Source organism: Cherax quadricarinatus, chromosome 3 (assembly GCF_038502225.1).
Source record: "Cherax quadricarinatus isolate ZL_2023a chromosome 3, ASM3850222v1, whole genome shotgun sequence".
In the NCBI taxonomy this organism is placed as follows: Eukaryota; Metazoa; Arthropoda; class Malacostraca; order Decapoda; family Parastacidae; genus Cherax; species Cherax quadricarinatus.
Window position 1 is genome coordinate 44,710,785 of NC_091294.1, and position 25,569 is coordinate 44,736,353.

At 44.8% G+C, this 25,569-nt stretch overlaps 1 protein-coding gene across 25 annotated transcripts in view; it reads left to right on the forward strand.

The window, feature by feature from the left end:
• The window catches only part of LOC128684052 (uncharacterized), a 1,018,196-nt gene that overhangs the window by 390,613 nt on the left and 602,014 nt on the right, over positions 1–25,569 (forward strand). Inside the window, exon 1 of one of the 25 annotated variants that reach the window (XM_070091719.1) lies at positions 24,262–24,307. The exons of the other annotated variants lie outside the window; for them this stretch is intronic. Within the exon in view, the coding sequence (XP_069947820.1) occupies positions 24,277–24,307 (31 nt within the window). The 5' untranslated portion in view covers positions 24,262–24,276. Of the gene's footprint in view, positions 1–24,261; positions 24,308–25,569 lie in introns of those variants that run through there. 25 annotated transcript variants of the gene reach the window in all.

The following is a 25,569-nucleotide window of genomic DNA, read 5'->3' on the forward strand; positions in this document are numbered from 1 at the left end:
GTGACTGTCATATAAGAACATCTCTGAATCTTGGTTGGATGATACGGTGACTGACGACGAGGTCAAAATAGATGGTTACAATATAAAACGCTTAGATAGGAACAGAAAGGGTGGTGGAGTATGTGCCTACATTAGAAATGACTTAGCTTACAACCCAAGACCTGATTTAAATAACAATAAACTGGAGATTCTATGGTTTGAAGTGCTGCTTCCTAAGACCAAACCCATCTTAGTAGGAACTAGTTACCGCCCTCCTACCCAGGACCAGTTCTTAGAAGACTTTTCCAGAGTCTTGTCCGGAGTTGAAAACAATTGCGAGACAATAATACTGGGCGACTTTAATATCTGTTTTCAGCAGCAAAATAACGGGCTATGCAAAAGGTATAAGCAAATTCTAGGATTAAATAGTTACACTCAACTAATTAATACTCCAACCCGGATCACACAGTTCTCAGCCACGCTAATTGACCACATACTTTGTAACCGCTCTGAGAACATTAGACAGTCAGGCGTCATTACCACAGGTCTTAGTGATCATTTCATCATTTACTGCACTAGGAAAATAACTAGGGATAGGATAGGCCTACACAGGACAATAAAAATGAGGTCAACTAGAAACTACAGTAAAGAAACACTGGTAAATAGGCTACACAATTGTGACTGGACAGAGATAACAAGTTGCACGGACGTAAACGATGCCTGGGAAAAATTCAAAACAATGTTCACTACCATCCTTGATAATATTGCTCCAGTTAAAGAGGTTAGGATTAAACGAAGAACTGAACCCTGGATGAATACTGAGATATTAGATAATATGAAATTCAGAGACCAGCTGCTAAAAAGATTTAAAGCAAACAGACAGGATATTGCAGCACTAAATGAATTCCAAAGGGTGAGGAACAGAGTACAGAGACTTATAAAAGGAGCAAAGGCAAAGCACTACTGCTCAAAAATTGAAGAGTATAAGCATAACCCCAGAAAGCTCTGGCAACAACTAAAACAGTTGGGGTATAGCCATAAGCCAGTAGATAGGTCTAACATAGTACTCACTATCGATAATGAGGTATGCCACGAAACATCTAAGGTGGCAAATTGCTTTAATTCCTACTACACATCTGTTGCATCAACACTAGTAAGTAAACTACCAGCTGCATCAAATACCTTTAACACAGACTCTGATAAGTTTCAAACATACTATACCAATAAAGGGGTAACCCCAAACAGTTGTCAACTAGTAAGTGTATCTCATGACTTTATTCAAAAAGAACTAAGCAGGTTAAACCCAACTAAGAGCACAGGCCCTGATAACATCCCGTCTAAGTTCCTAAAAGATGGTGCTTCTGAACTGTCAATCCCTATTGCTCACATAATAAATCTATCAATCACCACTAATACAGTACCGGAGGGGTTCAAGGAGGCCAGAGTCACTCCTATCTTCAAGAAAAATAGTAGGTCTGATGTAAGCAACTATAGGCCTGTTAGTATACTCAGTATAATATCTAAAATTCTAGAGAGGGCGGTGTATTCTCAAGTAGTTAAGTACCTTAATGACAACAACATTCTCCATAGCTATCAATCGGGCTTTAGAAGATCCTACTCAACCGACACCTCCCTTATTAATCTGATGGATTACCTGAGAACTGAAATGTCAAAGGGGAACCTCATAGGCATGGTAACCTTAGACCTGCAAAAGGCCTTCGATACTGTCAACCACAATATATTATGTAATAAACTTCAAGCTATCGGTATAGGTTCTGTAGACTGGTTTAAGTCCTACCTTAGCAACAGGAGACAAATAGTCAAAATCAACAAAACAGAATCAGAACCCCTGCCGATAACATGTGGAGTTCCCCAAGGTAGTATTCTGGGTCCCTTATTATTCTTATGTTATGTCAATGATATGCCTATCAGTGTCAAGTGCAAACTCCTACTGTATGCAGATGACAGTGCTCTGTTAGTGTCAGGTAAAGACCCACAAGATATTGCTAATGTTTTAACACTGGAACTGGAGTCCTGCAGCAAATGGTTAGTAGACAACAAACTATCATTACACCTAGGGAAAACTGAAGCCATTCTCTTTGGCACGAAACATAAACTGAGAAGGGTAAATAATTTTAATGTTCAATGTAATGGGGAGCCCATCACTTTGGTTTCATCAGTAAAATATTTGGGAATCCCCTTTGACCCATGCATGTCAGGAGAATTGATAGGGAACAGTGTAGTAAAGAAAGCGAATGCCAGACTGAAGTTCCTGTATAGACAAGCACAGTGTCTACCTACTGAGGCTCGCAGGACCCTATGTCTAGCCCTTATACAATGCCATATGGATTACGCTTGCTCTTCTTGGTACTCTGCCTTGACAAAAAAACTGAAAGATAGACTGCAAATCACCCAGAACAAAATCGTAAGATTCATCCTGGGGCTGGGACCAAGAGAACATGTAGGCCAGAATGAATTACAGCAGTTGGATATGCTGAAGATAAGATTTCGTTCGGATTTTTAACCCCGGAGGGTTAGCCACCCAGGATAACCCAAGAAAGTCAGTGCGTCATCGAGGACTGTCTAACTTATTTCCATTGGGGTCCTTAATCTTGTCCCCCAGGATGCGACCCACACCAGTCGACTAACACCCAGGTACCTATTTGCTGCAAGGTGAACAGGACAACAGGTGTAAGGAAACGTGTCGAAATGTTTCCACCCGCCGGGAATCGAACCCGGGCCCTCCGTGTGTGAAGCGGGAGCTTTAGCCACCAGGCCACCGGGCCACACAGAGTAAAACAACTGAAGCTAAATCATGTTTATAAAATTGCTCACAATGTCCAGAATATCTTGCTGTCAATTTTGTCAAGGTTGGGAACCAAAGCAATCATAGTACTAGGGGGAGAGAGCACAACTTTGTAGTACCCACAGTCAGTGGCCAGGCTTCAAACACCTTTTATTGTACAGCAACAAAGGAATGGAACAGACTACCCGCACATGTCAAAGCCAGTCATAGCGTGAACCAGTTCAAGAAGACTGCCAAAAGGTGTCTGATGAATGTAGCTACAGAAAGGGAGGGGAATGATTTTCTAATTTTTAGCTAACATACGTGTAAATTTTACCTTATTCCTTGTAATGACCCTCGTATTGTAGATAATCTTAATGACCTTGGTGTAGCAGATAGTCTTTTTAGTATGATAATAAGATGTTATCTTCATTGTAGAATAATAAGAAAATATTATAACCTTTATATTATAATAATAAGGTAAAAGGACCCCAATGGAAATAAGTCACTCTGTCTGACTTTTTTGGGTTATCCTAGGTTCTCTACACATATGCTGCTATGTATGATAATTCTATGTAACTGTATTGTGTATACCTGAATAAACTTACTTACTTACTTACTTACTAACAAGACACAACACTGTGACTGTCATATAAGAACAACAAGACACAACACTGTGACTGTCATATAAGAACAACAAGACAACACTGTGACTGTCATATAAGAACAACAAGACAACACTGTGACTGTCATATAAGAACAACAAGACGCAACACTGTGACTGTCATATAAGAACAACAAGACACAACACTGTGACTGTCATATAAGAACAACAAGACAACACTGTGACTGTCATATAAGAACAACAAGACGCAACACTGTGACTGTCATATAAGAACAACAAGACAACACTGTGACTGTCATATAAGAACAACAAGACGCAACACTGTGACTGTCATATAAGAACAACAAGACACAACACTGTGACTGTCATATAAGAACAACAAGACGCAACACTGTGACTGTCATATAAGAACAACTAGACACAACACTGTGACTGTCATATAAGAACAACAAGACACAACACTGTGACTGTCATATAAGAACAACAAGACAACACTGTGACTGTCATATAAGAACAAGACACAACACTGTGACTGTCATATAAGAACAACAAGACACAACACTGTGACTGTCATATAAGAACAACAAGACAACACTGTGACTGTCATATAAGAACAACTAGACACAACACTGTGACTGTCATATAAGAACAACAAGACACAACACTGTGACTGTCATATAAGAACAACAAGACAACACTGTGACTGTCATATAAGAACAACAAGACACAACACTGTGACTGTCATATAAGAACAAGACACAACACTGTGACTGTCATATAAGAACAACAAGACACAACACTGTGACTGTCATATAAGAACAACTAGACACAACACTGTGACTGTCATATAAGAACAACAAGACACAACACTGTGACTGTCATATAAGAACAAGACACAACACTGTGACTGTCATATAAGAACAACAAGACACAACACTGTGACTGTCATATAAGAACAACTAGACACAACACTGTGACTGTCATATAAGAACAACAAGACACAACACTGTGACTGTCATATAAGAACAAGACACAACACTGTGACTGTCATATAAGAACAACTAGACACAACACTGTGACTGTCATATAAGAACAAGACACAACACTGTGACTGTCATATAAGAACAAGACACAACACTGTGACTGTCATATAAGAACAACAAGACAACACTGTGACTGTCATATAAGAACAACAAGACACAACACTGTGACTGTCATATAAGAACAACAAGACAACACTGTGACTGTCATATAAGAACAACAAGACACAACACTGTGACTGTCATATAAGAACAAGACACAACACTGTGACTGTCATATAAGAACAACAAGACACAACACTGTGACTGTCATATAAGAACAACTAGACACAACACTGTGACTGTCATATAAGAACAACAAGACACAACACTGTGACTGTCATATAAGAACAACAAGACGCAACACTGTGACTGTCATATAAGAACAACAAGACGCAACACTGTGACTGTCATATAAGAACAACAAGACAACACTGTGACTGTCATATAAGAACAACAAGACACAACACTGTGACTGTCATATAAGAACAACAAGACACAACACTGTGACTGTCATATAAGAACAAGACACAACACTGTGACTGTCATATAAGAACAACTAGACACAACACTGTGACTGTCATATAAGAACAACTAGACACAACACTGTGACTGTCATATAAGAACAACAAGACACAACACTGTGACTGTCATATAAGAACAACAAGACACAACACTGTGACTGTCATATAAGAACAACTAGACACAACACTGTGACTGTCATATAAGAACAACTAGACACAACACTGTGACTGTCATATAAGAACAACAAGACACAACACTGTGACTGTCATATAAGAACAACAAGACACAACACTGTGACTGTCATATAAGAACAACAAGACACAACACTGTGACTGTCATATAAGAACAAGACACAACACTGTGACTGTCATATAAGAACAACAAGACGCAACACTGTGACTGTCATATAAGAACAACAAGACAACACTGTGACTGTCATATAAGAACAACAAGACAACACTGTGACTGTCATATAAGAACAACAAGACAACACTGTGACTGTCATATAAGAACAACAAGACGCAACACTGTGACTGTCATATAAGAACAACAAGACAACACTGTGACTGTCATATAAGAACAACAAGACAACACTGTGACTGTCATATAAGAACAACAAGACAACACTGTGACTGTCATATAAGAACAACAAGACAACACTGTGACTGTCATATAAGAACAACAATACACAACATTGTGAGTGTCATACAAGAACAACAAGACAACACTGTGACTGTCATATAAGAACTACAAGACAACACTGTGACTGTCATATAAGAACAACTAGACACAACACTGTGACTGTCATATAAGAACAACTAGACACAACACTGTGACTGTCATATAAGAACAACTAGACACAACACTGTGACTGTCATATAAGAACAACAATACACAACACTGTGACTGTCATATAAGAACAACAAGACAACACTGTGACTGTCATATAAGAACAACTAGACACAACACTGTGACTGTCATATAAGAACAACAAGACAACACTGTGACTGTCATATAAGAACAACTAGACACAACACTGTGACTGTCATATAAGAACAACTAGACACAACACTGTGACTGTCATATAAGAACAACTAGACACAACACTGTGACTGTCATATAAGAACAACTAGACACAACACTGTGACTGTCATATAAGAACAACTAGACACAACACTGTGACTGTCATATAAGAACAACTAGACACAACACTGTGACTGTCATATAAGAACAACTAGACACAACACTGTGACTGTCATATAAGAACAACTAGACACAACACTGTGACTGTCATATAAGAACAACTAGACACAACACTGTGACTGTCATATAAGAACAACAAGACACAACACTGTGACTGTCATATAAGAACAACAAGACACAACACTGTGACTGTCATATAAGAACAACAAGACGCAACACTGTGACTGTCATATAAGAACAACAAGACAACACTGTGACTGTCATATAAGAACAACAAGACAACACTGTGACTGTCATATAAGAACAACAAGACAACACTGTGACTGTCATATAAGAACAACAAGACAACACTGTGACTGTCATATAAGAACAACAATACACAACACTGTGACTGTCATATAAGAACAACAAGACAACACTGTGACTGTCATATAAGAACAACAAGACAACACTGTGACTGTCATATAAGAACAACTAGACACAACACTGTGACTGTCATATAAGAACAACTAGACACAACACTGTGACTGTCATATAAGAACAACTAGACACAACACTGTGACTGTCATATAAGAACAACTAGACACAACACTGTGACTGTCATATAAGAACAACTAGACACAACACTGTGACTGTCATATAAGAACAACTAGACACAACACTGTGACTGTCATATAAGAACAACTAGACACAACACTGACTGTCATATAAGAACAACTAGACACAACACTGTGACTGTCATATAAGAACAACTAGACACAACACTGTGACTGTCATATAAGAACAACTAGACACAACACTGTGACTGTCATATAAGAACAACAAGACACAACACTGTGACTGTCATATAAGAACAACAAGACGCAACACTGTGACTATCATATAAGAACAACAAGACGCAACACTGTGACTGTCATATAAGAACAACTAGACACAACACTGTGATTGTCATATAAGAACAACTAGACACAACACTGTGACTGTCATATAAGAACAACTAGACACAACACTGTGACTGTCATATAAGAACAACAAGACACAACACTGTGACTGTCATATAAGAACAACAAGACGCAACACTGTGACTGTCATATAAGAACAACAAGACAACACTGTGACTGTCATATAAGAACAACAAGACAACACTGTGACTGTCATATAAGAACAACAAGACGCAACACTGTGACTGTCATATAAGAACAACAAGACAACACTGTGACTGTCATATAAGAACAACAAGACGCAACACTGTGACTGTCATATAAGAACAACAAGACAACACTGTGACTGTCATATAAGAACAACAAGACAGCACTGTGACTGGAGCAACACTCAGATAACTCGTACATAGGGTAAAGCAACAATTGCGACATTTCGGTCCGACTTGGACTATTCACTAGTTACACTAGTTAGTGGTTCATGTGGACCATTAACTAGTTACACTAGTTAGTGGTTCATGTGGACCATTAACTAGTTACACTAGTTAGTGGTTCATGTGGACCATTAACTAGTTACACTAGTTAGTGGTTCATGTGGACCATTAACTAGTTACACTAGTGGTTCATGTGGACCATTAACTAGTTACACTAGTTAGTGGTTCATGTTGACCATTAACTAGTCACATTAGTTAGTGTTTCATGTTGACCATTAACTAGTTACAGTAGTTAGTGCTTCATGTTGACCATTAACTAGTTACAGTAGTTAGTGGTTCATGTGGACCATTAACTAGTTACACTAGTTAGTGGTTCATGTGGACCATTAACTAGTTACACTAGTTAGTGCTTCATGTTGACCATTAACTAGTTACACTAGTTAGTGGTTCAAGTGGACCATTAACTAGTTACAGTAGTTAATGGTTCAAGTGGACCATTAACTAGTTACACTAGTTAGTGGTTCATGTGGACCATTAACTAGTTACACTAGTTAGTGGTTCATGTGGACCATTAACTAGTTACACTAGTTAGTGGTTCATGTTGACCATTAACTAGTTACACTAGTTAGTGGTTCATGTTGACCATTAACTAGTTACACTAGTTAGTGGTTCAAGTGGACCATTAACTAGTTACAGTAGTTAATGGTTCAAGTGGACCATTAACTAGTTACAGTAGTTAATGGTTCAAAAGGACCATTAACTAGTTACACTAGTTAGTGGTTCAAGAGGACCATTAACTAGTTACAGTAGTTAATGGTTCAAGAGGACCATTAACTATTTACAGTAGTTAGTGGTTCAAGAGGACCATTAGCTAGTTACAGTAGTTAATGGTTCAAGAGGACCATTAACTAGTTACAGTTGTTAGTGGTTCAAGATGACCATTAACTAGTTACAGTAGTTAGTGGTTCATGTGGACCATTAACTAGTTACAGTAGTTAGTGGTTCATGTGGACCATTAACTAGTTACAGTAGTTAGTGGTTCATGTGGACCATTAACTAGTTACAGTAGTTAGTGGTTCATGTGGACCATTAACTAGTTACAGTAGTTAGTGGTTCATGTGGACCATTAACTAGTTACAGTAGTTAGTGGTTCATGTAGACCATTAACTAGTTACAGTAGTTAGTGGTTCAAGAGGACCCTTAACTAGTTACAGTAGTTAGTGGTTCATGTGGACCATTAACTAGTTACAGTAGTTAGTGGTTCATGTAGACCATTAACTAGTTACAGTAGTTAGTGGTTCATGTGGATCATTAACTAGTTACAGTAGTTAGTGGTTCAAGAGGACCATTAACTAGTTACAGTAGTTAGTGGTTCATGTGGACCATTAACTAGTTACAGTAGTTAGTGGTTCAAGAGGACCATTAACTAGTTACAGTAGTTAGTGGTTCATGTGGACCATTAACTAGTGTAATTAGTGGTCAAAGTGGGAGTGAAACATGGTCATAAGTTCCATTGTCGTGTGTGTGAGTTACTTGTGTTCACAAGAAGAGTGTAGCAGCAGCACACTGCTGATGTATCCAGTTTTAATGTACAAACTTCTGTCTTCTCTCCTTTCTTCCCCTACCTGTCACTCTCCATCTCTCTCCCTCCTTCTCTCCCTCCTTCCCTTACCCTCACTCTTCCTTCATTCTTGCTGAATAATGGGCTCTGTGTTTCACTATTTCTTTCCCTCTCGTTCTTACCTGCCATTTACCTCTCTCACTTTGCTTCCTTCCCTTTCCTCGTCTCTCTCTCTACGTCTTTCTGCCTGTTTGTTTCCTCTGTTTATTTAATACCTTGTTTCTGCTTGTTTGCAGTGTATGTCATCTTGAAAGGTGATGTTCCTCCCTCTCTCTCTCTCTCTCTCTCTCTCTCTCTTCCATTTTCCTCACTTCCCCTACCCATCCTCCCTGTTCCCTCACCATAACAGAGTCCTTCCTGACAATCGATTTCATTATATTTTGCTACTTAAGTGAGGGAAGGAAGGAAGGAGAGAGGGGGAGGGAAGGAAGGAAGGAAGGAAGGAGAGAAGGAAAGCGATAGGGAGGGAGGGAAGGTGTTAGAGGGAGAGCAGGAGGTAAACTGTGATGTTTGGAGGAAATTGGTAAACTGTTAAATGGAGGGTGTGGGGAGGTAAACAGTGGTGGAAGGAGGGAGGAAGGGAGTGATGGTGGGATTGATGGTGGGAGTGATGGTGGGAGTGATGTTGGGAGTGATGGTGGGAGTGATGGTGGGAGTGATGGTGGGAGTGATGGTGGGAGTGATGGTGGGAGTGATGGAGGAAGTGATGGAGGGAGTGACGGTGGGAGTGACGGTGGGAGTGATGGTGGGAGTGATGGTGGGAGTGATGGTGGGAGTGATGGTGGGAGTGATGGTGGGAGTGATGGTGGGAGTGATGGTGGGAGTGATGGTGGGAGTGATGGTGGGAGTGATGGAGGAAGTGATGGAGGGAGTGATGGTGGGAGTGATGGTGGGAGTGATGGTGGGAGTGATGGAGGAAGTGATGGAGGGAGTGATGGTGGGAGTGATGGTGGGAGTGATGGTGGGAGTGATGGTGGGAGTGATGGAGGGAGTGATGGTGGGAGTGATGGTGGGAGTGATGGTGGGAGTGATGGTGGGAGTGATGGTGGGAGTGATGGTGGGAGTGATGGTGGGAGTGATGGTGGGAGTGATGGTGGGAGTGATGGAGGGAGTGATGGTGGGAGTGATGGAGGGAGTGATGGTGGGAGTGATGGTGGGAGTGATGGAGGGAGTGATGGAGGGAGTGATGGAGGGAGTGATGGTGGGAGTGATGGTGGGAGTGATGGTGGGAGTGATGGTGGGAGTGATGGTGGGAGTGATGGAGGAAGTGATGGAGGGAGTGATGGTGGGAGTGATGGTGGGAGTGATGGTGGGAGTGATGGTGTGAGTGATGGAGGGAGTGATGGTGGGAGTGATGGTGGGAGTGATGGTGGGAGTGATGGAGGGAGTGATGGAGGGAGTGATGGAGGGAGTGATGGTGGGAGCGATGGTGGGAGTGATGGAGGGAGTGATGGTGGGAGTGATGGTGGGAGTGATGGAGGAAGTGATGGAGGGAGTGATGGTGGGAGTGATGGTGGGAGTGATGGAGGAAGTGATGGAGGGAGTGATGGTGGGAGTGACGGTGGGAGTGACGGTGGGAGTGATGGAGGAAGTGATGGAGGGAGTGATGGTGGGAGTGACGGTGGGAGTGATGGTGGGAGTGATGGAGGAAGTGATGGAGGGAGTGATGGTGGGAGTGACGGTGGGAGTGATGGTGGGAGTGATGGAGGAAGTGATGGAGGGAGTGATGGTGGGAGTGACGGTGGGAGTGATGGTGGGAGTGATGGAGGGAGTGATGGTGGGAGTGATGGTGGGAGTGATGGTGGGAGTGATGGTGGGAGTGATGGAGGGTGTGATGGTGGGAGTGATGGTGGGAGTGATGGTGGGAGTGATGGAGGGAGTGATGGTGGGAGTGATGGTGGGAGTGATGGTGTGAGTGATGGTGGGAGTGATGGTGGGAGTGATGGAGGGTGTGATGGTGGGAGTGATGGTGGGAGTGATGGTGTGAGTGATGGTGGGAGTGATGGTAGGAGTGATGGTGGGAGTGATGGTGGGAGTGATGGAGGGTGTGATGGTGGGAGTGATGGTGGGAGTGATGGTGTGAGTGATGGTGGGAGTGATGGTGGGAGTGATGGTGGGAGTGATGGTGGGAGTGATGGTGGGAGTGATGGTGGGAGTGATGGGAGTGATGGAGGAAGTGATGGAGGGAGTGATGGTGGGAGTGACGGTGGGAGTGATGGTGGGAGTGATGGAGGAAGTGATGGAGGGAGTGATGGTGGGAGTGACGGTGGGAGTGATGGTGGGAGTGATGGAGGGAGTGATGGTGGGAGTGATGGTGGGAGTGATGGTGGGAGTGATGGTGGGAGTGATGGAGGGTGTGATGGTGGGAGTGATGGTGGGAGTGATGGTGGGAGTGATGGAGGGTGTGATGGTGGGAGTGATGGTGGGAGTGATGGTGTGAGTGATGGTGGGAGTGATGGTGGGAGTGATGGAGGGTGTGATGGTGGGAGTGATGGTGGGAGTGATGGTGTGAGTGATGGTGGGAGTGATGGTAGGAGTGATGGTGGGAGTGATGGTGGGAGTGATGGAGGGTGTGATGGTGGGAGTGATGGTGGGAGTGATGGTGTGAGTGATGGTGGGAGTGATGGTGGGAGTGATGGTGGGAGTGATGGTGGGAGTGATGGTGGGAGTGATGGTGGGAGTGATGGGAGTGATGGAGGGTGTGATGGTGGGAGTGATGGTGGGAGTGATGGGAGTGATGGTGGGTGTGATGGTGGGAGTGATGGTGGGAGTGATGGTGGGAGTGATGGTGGGAGTGATGGTCGGAGTGATGGTGGGAGTGATGGTGGGAGTGATGGTGGGTGGGAGGGAGTGAGGAGGAAGGTAAACACTTTGGGAGGAAAGGGCTAGTGTACATAGGGAGGGGTTTGTTTGGGGGGGGTGGAGTAGGGATGTGTAACCTATCACTTGGTATGTATCTACCTTTCATGTATCTATCTTATATGTATCTACCTCATGTATATACCCTGTATCTATTTTATATGTATGTATATAGATTATATGTATCTTATATGTATTTTATATGTGTCATATTTATTCAGTGTCTGCCCCTGGAGGTGGTGGCTACTCACTGTCTACCTACCTGGAGGTTATTCCGGGGATCAACGCCCCCGCGGCCCGGTCCGTGACCAGGCCTGCCGATGGATCAGGGCCTGATCAACCGGGCTGTTACTGCTGACCGCACGTAGTCCAACGTATGAACCACAGCCCGGCTGATCCGGCACCGACTTGAAGTATCTGTCCAGCTCTCTCTTGAAGGCAGCCAGGGGTTTATTGGTAATTCCCCTTATGCTTGGTGGGAGGCTGTTGAACAGTCTTGGGCCCCGGACGCTTATGGTGTTTTCTCTTAGTGTACCAATGGCGTCCCTACTTTTAATTGGGGGCATTTTGCATCGCCTGCCCAGTGTTTTAATTTCGTAGGGAGTGATTTCTGTGTACAGATTCGGGACCATTCCTTCCAAGATTTTCCAAGTGTAGATTATGATATATCTCTCTCTCCTGCGTTCCAACGAGTACAAGTCAAGCGCTTCCAAGCGTTCCCAGTACTTAAGGTGCTTAACAGAACTTATACGTGCAGTAAAGGTTCTCTGTACACTCTCTATATCTGCAATTTCACCTGCTTTGAACGGAGATGGAATTTCACCCATGTCCAAGCTCCTCCTCCATAGTGTACTTAGGGCACGTGAGAGGGGTTTCTTGCAGTTCTTAATGAACACAGAGTTCCACGAGTGGGGACAACATTCTTTGCTTACCTTTCTCCTTCCTTCATTTATTCCATTATCTACTTTGCCATCTTTTCTGTGATTATATAATTATCTCTTCGTCTACATTCTCTTCGTCTACATTCTCTTCGTCTACATTCTCTTCGTCTACGTTCTCTTCGTCTACATTCTCTTCCTCCATCACTGCTTCTCTCACTTTACTTAGTAATAACAACAAAAAAAAATCACAAGTAATCAAAACTTCTGAGAGAAAATCTCTGACGACGTTTGGGTCCATCCTAGACGTTTACCGTTACTTTGATAATGGTCTACCACTGCCCGAAACGATAGGTCACTCGAGAAACTAGCCTCAGGCCAGCAACTCTAGTGGGAGGTATGCGAAACAGGTGGGTAGATATACAGTCTTCAAATGTGGGTTATTTCCGTGTATGTAGATGTGCGCAAGCCACTGTAGTGTACGTGTGGCAGCCAGGAGTAAACACTGGCTGTGTCGGGAGTATTTCCAGTCCTGGATCAATTGATGGTAACAGATTGACTAGGTCTTCTTGACTGTCCACTTCCTGTTTCTTTGTCTGTCTGCCTACCTTCCTACCCGTCTGTCTGCCTACCTTCCTACCTGTCTGTCTGCCCACCTTCCTACCTGTCTGTCTGCCTACCTTCCTACCTGTCTGCCTACCTTCTACCTGTCTGCCTACCTCTCTGTCTGTCTGCCTACCTTCCTACCTGTCTGTTTGCCTACCTTCCTACCTGTCTGTCTGGCTACCTTCCTACCTGTTTGTCTGCCTACCTTCCTACCTGTCTGTCTGCCTACCTTCCTACCAACCTGTCTGCCTACCTTCCTACCTATCTGTCTGCCTACCTTCCTACCTGTCTGTCTGCCTACCTTCTTACCTGTCTGTCTGCCTACTTTTCTACCAGCCTGTCTGCCTACCTTCTTACCTGTCTGCCTACCCTCCTACCTGTCTGTCTGTCTGCCTACCTTCCTACCTGTCTGTCTGCCTACCTCCCTACCTGTCTGTCTCCTACCTTCCTACCAGCCTGTCTGCCTACCTTCTTACCTGTCTGCCTACCTTCCTACCTGTCTGTCTTCCTACCTTCCTACCTGTCTGTCTGCCTACCTTCCTACCTGTCTGTCTGCCTGCCTCCCTACCTGTCTGTCTGCCTACCTCCCTACCTGTCTGTCTCCTACCTTCCTACCAGCCTGTCTGCCTACCTTCTTACCTGTCTGCCTACCTTCTTACCTGTCTGCCTGCGTACCTCCCTACCTGTCTGTCTGCCTACCTTCCTAACTTTCTGTCTGCTTACCTTCCTACCAGCCTGTCTGCCTACCTTCCTACCTGTCTGTCTGCCTACCTCCCTACCTGTCTATCTGCCTACCTTCCTACCTGTCTATCTGCCTACCTTTCTGTCTGTCTGCCTACCTTCCTACCTGTCTGTCTGCCTACCTCCCAACGAGCCTGTCTGTCTACCTTCCTACCAGCCTGTCTACCTACCTTCCTACCTGTCTGTCTGCGTACCTTCCTACCTGTCTGTCTGCCTACCTCCCTACCTGTCTATTTGCCTACCTGTCTATCTGCCTACCTTCCTATCTGTCTGCCTTCTTACCTGTCTGTCTGCCTACCTTCCTACCAGCCTGTCTGCCTACCTTCCTACCTGTCTACCTACCTTCCCACCTGTCTGTCTACCTACCTTCCCACCTGTCTGTCTGCCTACCTTCCTACCAGCCTGTCTGCCTACCTTCCTACCAGCCTGTCTGCCTACCTTTCTACCAGCCTGTCTGCCTACCTTCCTACCAGCCTGTCTGCCTACCTTCCTACCAGCCTGTCTGCCTACCTTCCTACCAGCCTGTCTACCTACCTTCCCACCTGTCTGTCTGCCTACCTTCCTACCAGCCTGTCTGCCTACCTTCCTACCAGCCTGTCTGCCTACCTTTCTACCAGCCTGTCTGCCTACCTTCCTACCTGCCTGTCTGCCTACCTTCCTACCAGCCTGTCTGCATACCTTCCTACCAGCCTGTCTACCTACCTTCCTACCAGCCTGTCTGCCTACCTTCCTACCAGCCTGTCTGCCTACCTTCCTACCTGCCTGTCTGCCTACCTTCCTACCTGTCTGTCTGCCTACCTTCCTACCAGCCTGTCTGCCTACCTTCCTACCAGCCTGTCTGCCTACCTTCCTACCTGTCTGTCTGCCTACCTTCCTACCAGCCTGTCTGCCTACCTTCCTACCAGCCTGTCTGCCTACCTTCCTACCAGCCTGTCTGCCTACCTTCCTACCAACCTGTCTGCCTACCTTCCTACCAGCCTGTCTGCCTACCTTCCTACCAGCCTGTCTGCCTACCTTCCTACCAGCCTGTCTGCCTACCTTCCTACCTGCCTGTCTGCCTACCTTCCTACCTGTCTGTCTGCCTACCTTCCTACCAGCCTGTCTGCCTACCTTCCTACCAGCCTGTCTGCCTACCTTCCTACCAGCCTGTCTGCCTACCTTCCTACCTGTCTGTCTGCCTACCTTCCTACCGGCCTGTCTGCCTACCTTCCTACCTGTCTGTCTGCCTACCTTCCTACTAGCCTGTCTGCCTACCTTCCTACCAGCCTGTCTGCCTACCTTCCTACCTGTCTGTCTGCCTACCTTCCTACCAGCCTGTCTGCCTACCTTCCTACCAGCCTGTCTGCCTACCTTCCTACCAGTCTGTCTGCCTACCTTCCTACCAGCCTGTCTGCCTACCTTCCTACCAGCCTGTCTGCCTACCTTCCTACCTGTCTGTCTGCCTACCTTCCTACCAGTCTGTCTGCCTACCTTCCTACCAGTCTGTCTGCCTACCTTCCTACCAGCCTGTCTGCCTACCTTCCTACCTGTCTGTCTGCCTACCTTCCTACCAGCCTGTCGGCCTACCTTCCTACCAGCCTGTCTGCCTACCTTCCTACCAGTCTGTCTGCCTACCTTCCTACCAGCCTGTCTGCCTACCTTCCTACCAGCCTGTCTGCCTACCTTCCTACCAGCCTGTCTGCCTACCTTCCTACCAGCCTGTCTGCCCTACCAATGAGTTCCTTACTTCAGAGAAGCTAATGCCTGCCATCCTGTCATTTGTTACCCCTAAGATAATTTCCATCCACCACCTCACCCAACATCACCTGACTTCACCTGACCTACTCTGACCTCACTTGACCTCCCCAGACCTCTCCTGAGAACTGGGTTGTCTAGTCACCGTGTGGGGGGGGGGTCAGGGACTTGGGGTCAGGGTGTGGTGTCGTCACTGTACTATCCACATTAAGACTACCCTAACCATAACTTATGAGAGCGTTCACGAGGTTTCGTTTTCCTGGGTTGAGACTCAGCTCCTGGTCCTACGATCGGCCGGCGTCGGTCTGCATCTCGCTCGGTCGTAACATATTTACTTACGAAGCTGCGCTTAGAATTTCCTTCCAGTGTTTCTTCTTAAAAATTGGAGCGCTGTAGCACGCCTCCTGGCCCGTGCTAGGTAGGTCCAAGTCACCTTCTGGCCTAAGCTAGTCATGTCCACTGAATAATAATAATAATAATAATAAAAATAATAATAATATTATATTTATATATTTTCATTGCACGTGTACCTTGTATATCGTGATCATGTCTTCTCTGGTTCTTCCATCTTCAGATGTAATAATAATAATAATAATAATAATAATAATAGTAATAATAATAATAATAATAATAGTAATAATAATAATACCTTTATTTACTACAAGTACATGTACAAGGTATACAGACCATAGCTGACATCACTGACATACTACTATATAGAAAGCCGCTTGTTATGCTCAGCATTTCGGGCAATTTAGGTCAATTTTATCCCAGGATGCGACCCACACCAGTCCACTAACACCCAGGCGCCCTTTTTACTGATGGGTGAACATGGACAGCCAGTGTAGGGAAACACTTCCAATGTATCTATATTATCGGTGAGTGCGCGCGCGCGCACACACACACACACACACACACACACACACACACACACACACACACACACACACACACACACACACACACACACACACACATACACACATACACACACACACACACACACACACACACACACACACATACACACACACATACACACACACACACACACACACACACACACATACACACATACACACACACACACACACACACACACACACACACACACACACATACACACACACATACACACACACACACACACACACACATACACACACACACACACACACACATACACACACACACACACACACACACACACACACACACACACACACACACACACACACACACACACACACACACACACACACACACACACACACAGTGTTGCAGAGATGGGACACAGCAACAAGGGGTCACAACTGGAAGCTGATAACTCTGATGAGACACAGGGATGTTAGGAAGTATTTCTTCAGTCATAGAGTTGTCAGGATGTGGAACAGTCTGCTGAGTGATGTAGTGGAGGCAGGATCCATACATAGCTTTAAGAAGAGGTACGATAAAGCTCGTGGAGAGAACGGAGTGGACTTAACAACGACCAGCTAAGAGGCGGGGCCAGGAGCTATGAATCGACCCCTGCAACCAAAAATATATGTTTACTCAGTATTACTACCAGCTTAATGAGTAAGAATCCCGGTATTTTTTATTACAAGACCTGACATTACTTGTGTCTCACAAGACCTGACTTGTTTCTCACAAGAGATGACGTGTCTCAAACTCCCATAACAACATTAGCATTGTTCACTGTGATTTTCCTGACGCTGAGTGTGATATACAGGATAACTCTGCGCTGTGTAACAGTGTACTAATGTTCGGAGATAAGCAGCGTCCGCTTCTGAAGTTTGTGTGTCACTGCTACTTATTAGACAGTGTGTTGTTGCATGTGTGTGTGTGTGGTGAAGTGTTGTGTAGTGGTAGTGTGTGTTGTTAGTGTGTTAGGTGCTAATGTTAGGGTGTTAGGTGCTAATGTTAGTGTGTTAGGTGTTAATGTTAGTGTGTTAGGTGCTAATGTTAGTGTGTTAGGTGCTAATGTTAGTGTGTTAGGTGCTAATGTTAGTGTGTTAGGTGCTAATGTTAGGGTGTTAGGTGCTAATGTTAGTGTGTTAGGTGCTAATGTTAGTGTGTTAGGTGCTAATGTTAGGGTGTTAGGTGCTAATGTTAGTGTGTTAGGTGCTAATGTTAGAGTGTTAGGTGCTAATGTTAGTGTGTTAGGTGTTAATGTTAGTGTGTTAGGTGCTAATGTTAGTGTGTTAGGTGCTAATGTTAGTGTGTTAGGTGCTAATGTTAGTGTGTTAGGTGCTAATGTTAGTGTGTTAGGTGCTAATGTTAGTGTGTTAGGTGCTAATGTTAGTGTGTTAGGTGCTAATGTTAGTGTGTTAGGTGCTAATGTTAGTGTGTTAGGTGCTAATGTTAGTGTGTTAGGTGCTAATGTTAGTGTGTTAGGTGCTAATGTTAGTGTGTTAGGTGCTAATGTTAGTGTGTTAGGTGCTAATGTTAGTGTGTTAGGTGCTAATGTTAGTGTGTTAGGTGCTAATGTTAGTGTGTTAGGTGCTAATGTTAGTGTGTTAGGTGTTAATGTTAGTGTGTTAGGTGCTAATGTTAGTGTGTTAGGTGCTAATGTTAGTGTGTTAGGTGCTAATGTTAGTGTGTTAGGTGCTAATGTTAGTGTGTTAGGTGCTAATGTTAGTGTGTTAGGTGCTAATGTTAGTGTGTTAGGTGCTAATGTTAGTGTGTTAGGTGCTAATGTTAGTGTGTTAGGTGCTAATGTTAGTGTGTTAGGTGTTAATGTTAGTGTGTTAGGTGCTAATGTTAGTGTGTTAGGTGCTAATGTTAGTGTGTTAGGTGCTAATGTTAGTGTGTTAGGTGCTAATGTTAGTGTGTTAGGTGCTAATGTTAGTGTGTTAGGTGCTAATGTTAGTGTGTTAGGTGCTAATGTTAGTGTGTTAGGTGTTAATGTTAGTGTGTTAGGTGTTAATGTTAGTGTGTTAGGTGCTAATGTTAGTGTGTTAGGTGCTAATGTTAGTGTGTTAGGTGCTAATGTTAGTGTGTTAGGTGCTAATGTTAGTGTGTTAGGTGTTAGTGTTGTGGTTGTAAGAAGGTCTCGTCTCCCGTCTTGTGCCGTAATTATTTATCCTAAATATAATATCTAGTTATAACCAGTGTCCACTAACATGTTGGGTCTGGGTTAGTTATAACCAGTGTCCACTAACATGTTGGGTCTGGGTTAGTTATAACCAGTGTCCACTAACATGTTGGGTCTGGGTTAGTTATAACCAGTGTTCACTAACATGCTGGGTCTGGGTTAGTTATAACCAGTGTCCACTAACATGTTGGGTCTGGGTTAGTTATAACCACTGTCCACTAACATGTTGGGTCTGGGTTAATTATAACCAGTGTCCACTAACATGCTGGGTCTGGGTTAGTTATAACCAGTGTCCACTAACATGTTGGGTCTGGGTTAGTTATAACCAGTGTCCACTAACATGTTGGGTCTGGGTTAGTTATAACCACTGTCCACTAACATGCTGGGTCTGGGTTAGTTATAACCAGTGTCCACTAACATGCTTGGTCTGGGTTAGTTATAACCAGTGTCCACTAACATGTTGGGTCTGGGTTAGTTATAACCACTGTCCACTAACATGTTGGGTCTGGGTTAGTTATAACCAGTGTCCACTAACATGCTGGATCTGGGCTAGTTATAACCAGTGTCCACTAACATGCTGGGTCTGGGTTAGTTATAACCAGTGTCCACTAACATGTTGGGTCTGGGCTATTTATAACCAGTGTCCACTAACATGCTGGGTCTGGGCTAGTTATAACCAGTGTCCACTAACATGTTGGGTCTGGGTTAGTTATAACCAGTGTCCACTAACATGCTGGGTCTGGGTTAGTTATAACCAGTGTCCACTAACATGTTGGGTCTGGGTTAGTTATAACCAGTGTCCACTAACATGCTGGGTCTGGGCTAGTTATAACCACTGTCCACTAACATGCTGGGTCTGGGCTAGTTATAACCAGTGTCCACTAACATGCTGGGTCTGGGTTAGTTATAACCAGTGTCCACTAACATGTTGGGTCTGGGTTAGTTATAACCAGTGTCCACTAACATGTTGGGTCTGGGTTAGTTATAACCAGTGTCCACTAACATGCTGGGTCTGGGTTAGTTATAACCAGTGTCCACTAACATGTTGGGTCTGGGTTAGTTATAACCAGTGTCCACTAACATGTTGGGTCTGTGTTAGTTATAACCAGTGTCCACTAACATGTTGGGTCTGGGCTAGTTATAACCACTGTCCACTAACATGTTGGGTCTGGGTTAGATATAACCAGTGTCCACTAACATGTTGGGTCTGGGTTAGTTATAACCACTGTCCACTAACATGTTGGGTCTGGGTTAGTTATAACCAGTGTCCACTAACATGTTGGGTCTGGGCTAGTTATAACCAGTGTCCACTAACATGCTGGGTCTGGGTTAGTTATAACCAGTGTCCACTAACATGTTGGGTCTGGGTTAGTTATAACCACTGTCCACTAACATGCTGGGTCTGGGTTAGTTATAACCAGTGTCCACTAACATGCTGGGTCTGGGTTAGTTATAACACTGTCCACTAACATGCTGGGTCTGGGTTAGTTATAACCAGTGTCCACTAACATGCTGGGTCTGGGTTAGTTATAACCACTGTCCACTAACATGTTGGGTCTGGGTTAGTTATAACCAGTGTCCACTAACATGTTGGGTCTGGGTTAGTTATAACCACTGTCCACTAACATGTTGGGTCTGGGCTAGTTATAACCAGTGTCCACTAACATGTTGGGTCTGGGTTAGTTATAACCAGTGTCCACTAACATGTTGGGTCTGGGTTAGTTATAACCAGTGTTCACTAACATGCTGGGTCTGGGTTAGTTATAACCACTGTCCACTAACATGTTGGGTTTGGGTTAGTTATAACCAGTGTTCACTAACATGCTGGGTCTGGGTTAGTTATAACCAGTGTTCACTAACATGTTGGGTCTGGGTTAGTTATAACCACTGTCCACTAACATGTTGGGTCTGGGCTAGTTATAACCAGTGTCCACTAACATGTTGGGTCTGGGTTAGTTATAACCACTGTCCACTAACATGTTGGGTCTGGGTTAGTTATAACCAGTGTCCACTAACATGTTGGGTCTGGGTTAGTTATAACCAGTGTCCACTAACATGTTGGGTCTGGGTTAGTTATAACCAGTGTCCACTAACATGTTGGGTCTGGGTTAGTTATAACCAGTGTCCACTAACATGCTGGGTCTGTGTTAGTTATAACCAGTGTCCACTAACATGCTGGGTCTGGGTTAGTTATAACCACTGTGCACTAACATGTTGGGTCTGGGTTAGTTATAACCAGTGTCCACTAACATGTTGGGTCTGGGTTAGTTATAACCAGTGTCCACTAACATGTTGGGTCTGGGTTAGTTATAACCAGTGTTCACTAACATGCTGGGTCTGGGTTAGTTATAACCAGTGTCCACTAACATGTTGGGTCTGGGTTAGTTATAACCAGTGTCCACTAACATGTTGGGTCTGGGTTAGTTATAACCAGTGTCCACTAACATGTTGGGTCTGGGTTAGTTATAACCAGTGTTCACTAACATGCTGGGTCTGGGTTAGTTATAACCAGTGTCCACTAACATGTTGGGTCTGGGTTAGTTATAACCAGTGTCCACTAACATGTTGGGTCTGGGTTAGTTATAACCAGTGTCCACTAACATGTTGGGTCTGGGTTAGTTATAACCAGTGTTCACTAACATGCTGGGTCTGGGTTAGTTATAACCAGTGTCCACTAACATGTTGGGTCTGGGTTAGTTATAACCAGTGTCCACTAACATGTTGGGTCTGGGTTAGTTATAACCAGTGTCCACTAACATGTTGGGTCTGGGTTAGTTATAACCAGTGTCCACTAACATGCTGGGTCTGGGTTAGTTATAACCAGTGTCCACTAACATGTTGGGTCTGGGTTAGTTATAACCAGTGTCCACTAACATGTTGGGTCTGGGTTAGTTATAACCAGTGTCCACTAACATGCTGGGTCTGGGCTAGTTATAACCAGTGTCCACTAACATGTTGGGTCTGAGTTAGTTATAACCAGTGTCCACTAACATGCTGGGTCTGGGTTAGTTATAACCACTGTGCACTAACATGTTGGGTCTGGGTTAGTTATAACCAGTGTCCACTAACATGTTGGGTCTGGGCTAGTTATAACCAGTGTCCACTAACATGCTGGGTCTGGGTTAGTTATAACCACTGTGCACTAACATGTTGGGTCTGGGTTAGTTATAACCAGTGTCCACTAACATGTTGGGTCTGGGTTAGTTATAACCAGTGTCCACTAACATGTTGGGTCTGGGTTAGTTATAACCAGTGTTCACTAACATGCTGGGTCTGGGTTAGTTATAACCAGTGTCCACTAACATGTTGGGTCTGGGTTAGTTATAACCAGTGTCCACTAACATGTTGGGTCTGGGTTAGTTATAACCAGTGTCCACTAACATTTTGGGTCTGGGTTAGTTATAACCAGTGTCCACTAACATGCTGGGTCTGGGTTAGTTATAACCAGTGTCCACTAACATGCTGGGTCTGGGTTAGTTATAACCAGTGTCCACTAACATGCTGGGTCTGGGTTAGTTATAACCAGTGTCCACTAACATGCTGGGTCTGGGCTAGTTATAACCAGTGTCCACTAACGTGTTGGGTCTGGGTTAGTTATAACCAGTGTCCACTAACATGTTGGGTCTGGGTTAGTTATAACCAGTGTTCACTAACATGCTGGGTCTGGGTTAGTTATAACCAGTGTCCACTAACATGTTGGGTCTGGGTTAGTTATAACCAGTGTCCACTAACATGTTGGGTCTGGGTTAGTTATAACCAGTGTCCACTAACATGTTGGGTCTGGGTTAGTTATAACCAGTGTCCACTAACATGTTGGGTCTGGGCTAGTTATAACCACTATCCACTAACATGTTGGGTCTGGGCTAGTTATAACCACTATCCACTAACATGTTGGGTCTGGGCTAGTTATAACCACTATCCACTAACATGTTGGGTCTGGGCTAGTTATAACCACTATCCACTAACATGCTGGGTCTGGGTTAGTTATAACCAGTGTCCACTAACATGCTGGGTCTGGGTTAGTTATAACCAGTGTCCACTAACATGCTGGGTCTGGGTTAGTTATAACCACTGTCCACTAACATGCTGGGTCTGGGTTAGTTATAACCAGTGTCCACTAACATGTTGGGTCTGGGTTAGTTATAACCACTGTCCACTAACATGTTGGGTCTGGGTTAGTTATAACCACTGTCCACTAACATATTGGGTCTGGGTTAGTTATAACCACTGTCCACTAACATGTTGGGTCTGGGTTAGTTATAACCACTGTCCACTAACATGTTGGGTCTGGGTTAGTTTATCTCCAAGGAAAAATAATTATAAAAACAATGTGTGTACTCACCTATATGTATTCACCTATGTGTACTCACCTATGTGTACTCACCTATATGTACTCACCTATGTGTACTCACCTATATGTACTCACCTATATGTACTCACCTTATGTTGTTGCAGGGGTCAAGTCTTAGGTCTTAGGTTATATGTGTGTTACCACACACACATAATATATTATTGTAACCACGAACGAGTGGTATTGATCAATAACAACACTGCGCCAGCGAAGGATCCGAACCCATGTTGTACTGGTCCGCCACTGTGAGCGAGAACCACATGATTTCTTAACACACAGGAGCACCCAATCCTACAAGAACCAAGCACACAGCTGGCTATGTGTTTTACCTTTGTCCGACGACATACGGAGGTGTGAGAGCTTTCAGGCTGTGGTTCTCGCTCACAATGGCGAACCAGTACAACATGGGTTCGGTTCCTTGGCTAACACACACAATATATATATATATATATATATATATATATATATATATATATATATATATATATAGTTTCATAATTCCTGAGGAAGCGCTAAACCCCTATTGGCAACACAGATGTTTGATAAACATGCGGTAGCAGCGAGAACAACAAACCCGAGTGGGGTCAAAAATAGTGCAGATGTTGGTTGGCATATTTCGGACTGGAGTTTATGCCATCTTCAGTAGTGCTACAAATGAGTCATGTTAATAGAGGTTGGTGTGCAAGTAAGCAACAGGACATGTGTACGATATTAGAAAACGCGCACAGGCAGGAGAAACGTACACACCCAGAGGAAGCATAGTGTGTGTGTGCACATATCCCAGACTGGTGCACACGAGGCAGAAGGTGGCGGTGCCTACCATCATGAGTCGACACCTGTACCAGGCACTCTGGGGTGAGTAACAAGTGTTGGACTGGCACTCTGGGGTGAGTAACAAGTGTTGGACTGGCACTCTGGGGTGAGTAACAAGTGTTGGACTGGCACTCTGGGGTGAGTGACAAGTGGTGGACTGGCACTCTGGGGTGAGTGACAAGTGGTGGACTGGCACTCTGGGGTGAGTGACAAGTGGTGGACTGGCACTCTGGGGTGAGTAACAAGTGATGGACTGGCACTCTGGGGTGAGTGATAAGTGGTGGACTGGCACTCTGGGGTGAGTAACAAGTGATGGACTGGCACTCTGGGGTGAGTGACAAGTGGACTGGCACTCTGAGGTGAGTGACAAGTGGTGGACTGGCACTCTGGGGTGAGTGACAAGTGGTGGACTGGCACTCTGGGGTGAGTGATAAGTGGTGGACTGGCACTCTGGGGTGAGTGACAAGTGTTGGACTGACACTCTGGGGTGAGTGACAAGTGGTGGACTGGCACTCTGAGGTGAGTGACAAGTGGTGGACTGGCACTCTGGGGTGAGTGACAAGTGGTGGACTGGCACTCTGGGGTGAGTGATAAGTGGTGGACTGGCACTCTGGGGTGAGTGACAAGTGTTGGACTGGCACTCTGGGGTGAGTAACAAGTGTTGGACTGACACTCTGGGGTGAGTGACAAGTGGTGGACTGGCACTCTGGGGTGAGTGATAAGTGGTGGACTGGCACTCTGGGGTGAGTAGCAAGTGTTGGACTGACACTCTGGGGTGAGTGACAAGTGTTGGACTGACACTCTGGGGTGAGTGACAAGTGGTGGACTGGCACTCTGAGGTGAGTGACAAGTGGTGGACTGGCACTCTGGGGTGAGTGACAAGTGGTGGACTGGCACTCTGGGGTGAGTGATAAGTGGTGGACTGGCACTCTGGGGTGAGTGACAAGTGTTGGACTGGCACTCTGGGGTGAGTAACAAGTGTTGGACTGACACTCTGGGGTGAGTGACAAGTGGTGGACTGGCACTCTGGGGTGAGTGATAAGTGGTGGACTGGCACTCTGGGGTGAGTAACAAGTGTTGGACTGACACTCTGGGGTGAGTGATAAGTGGTGGACTGGCACTCTGGGGTGAGTGACAAGTGGTAGACTGGCACTCTGGCGTGAGTAACAAGTGTTGGACTGACACTCTGGGGTGAGTGACAAGTGGTGGACTGGCACTCTGGGGTGAGTGACAAGTGGTGGACTGGCACTCTGGGGTGAGTGACAAGTGGTGGACTGGCACTCTGGGGTGAGTGACAAGTAGTG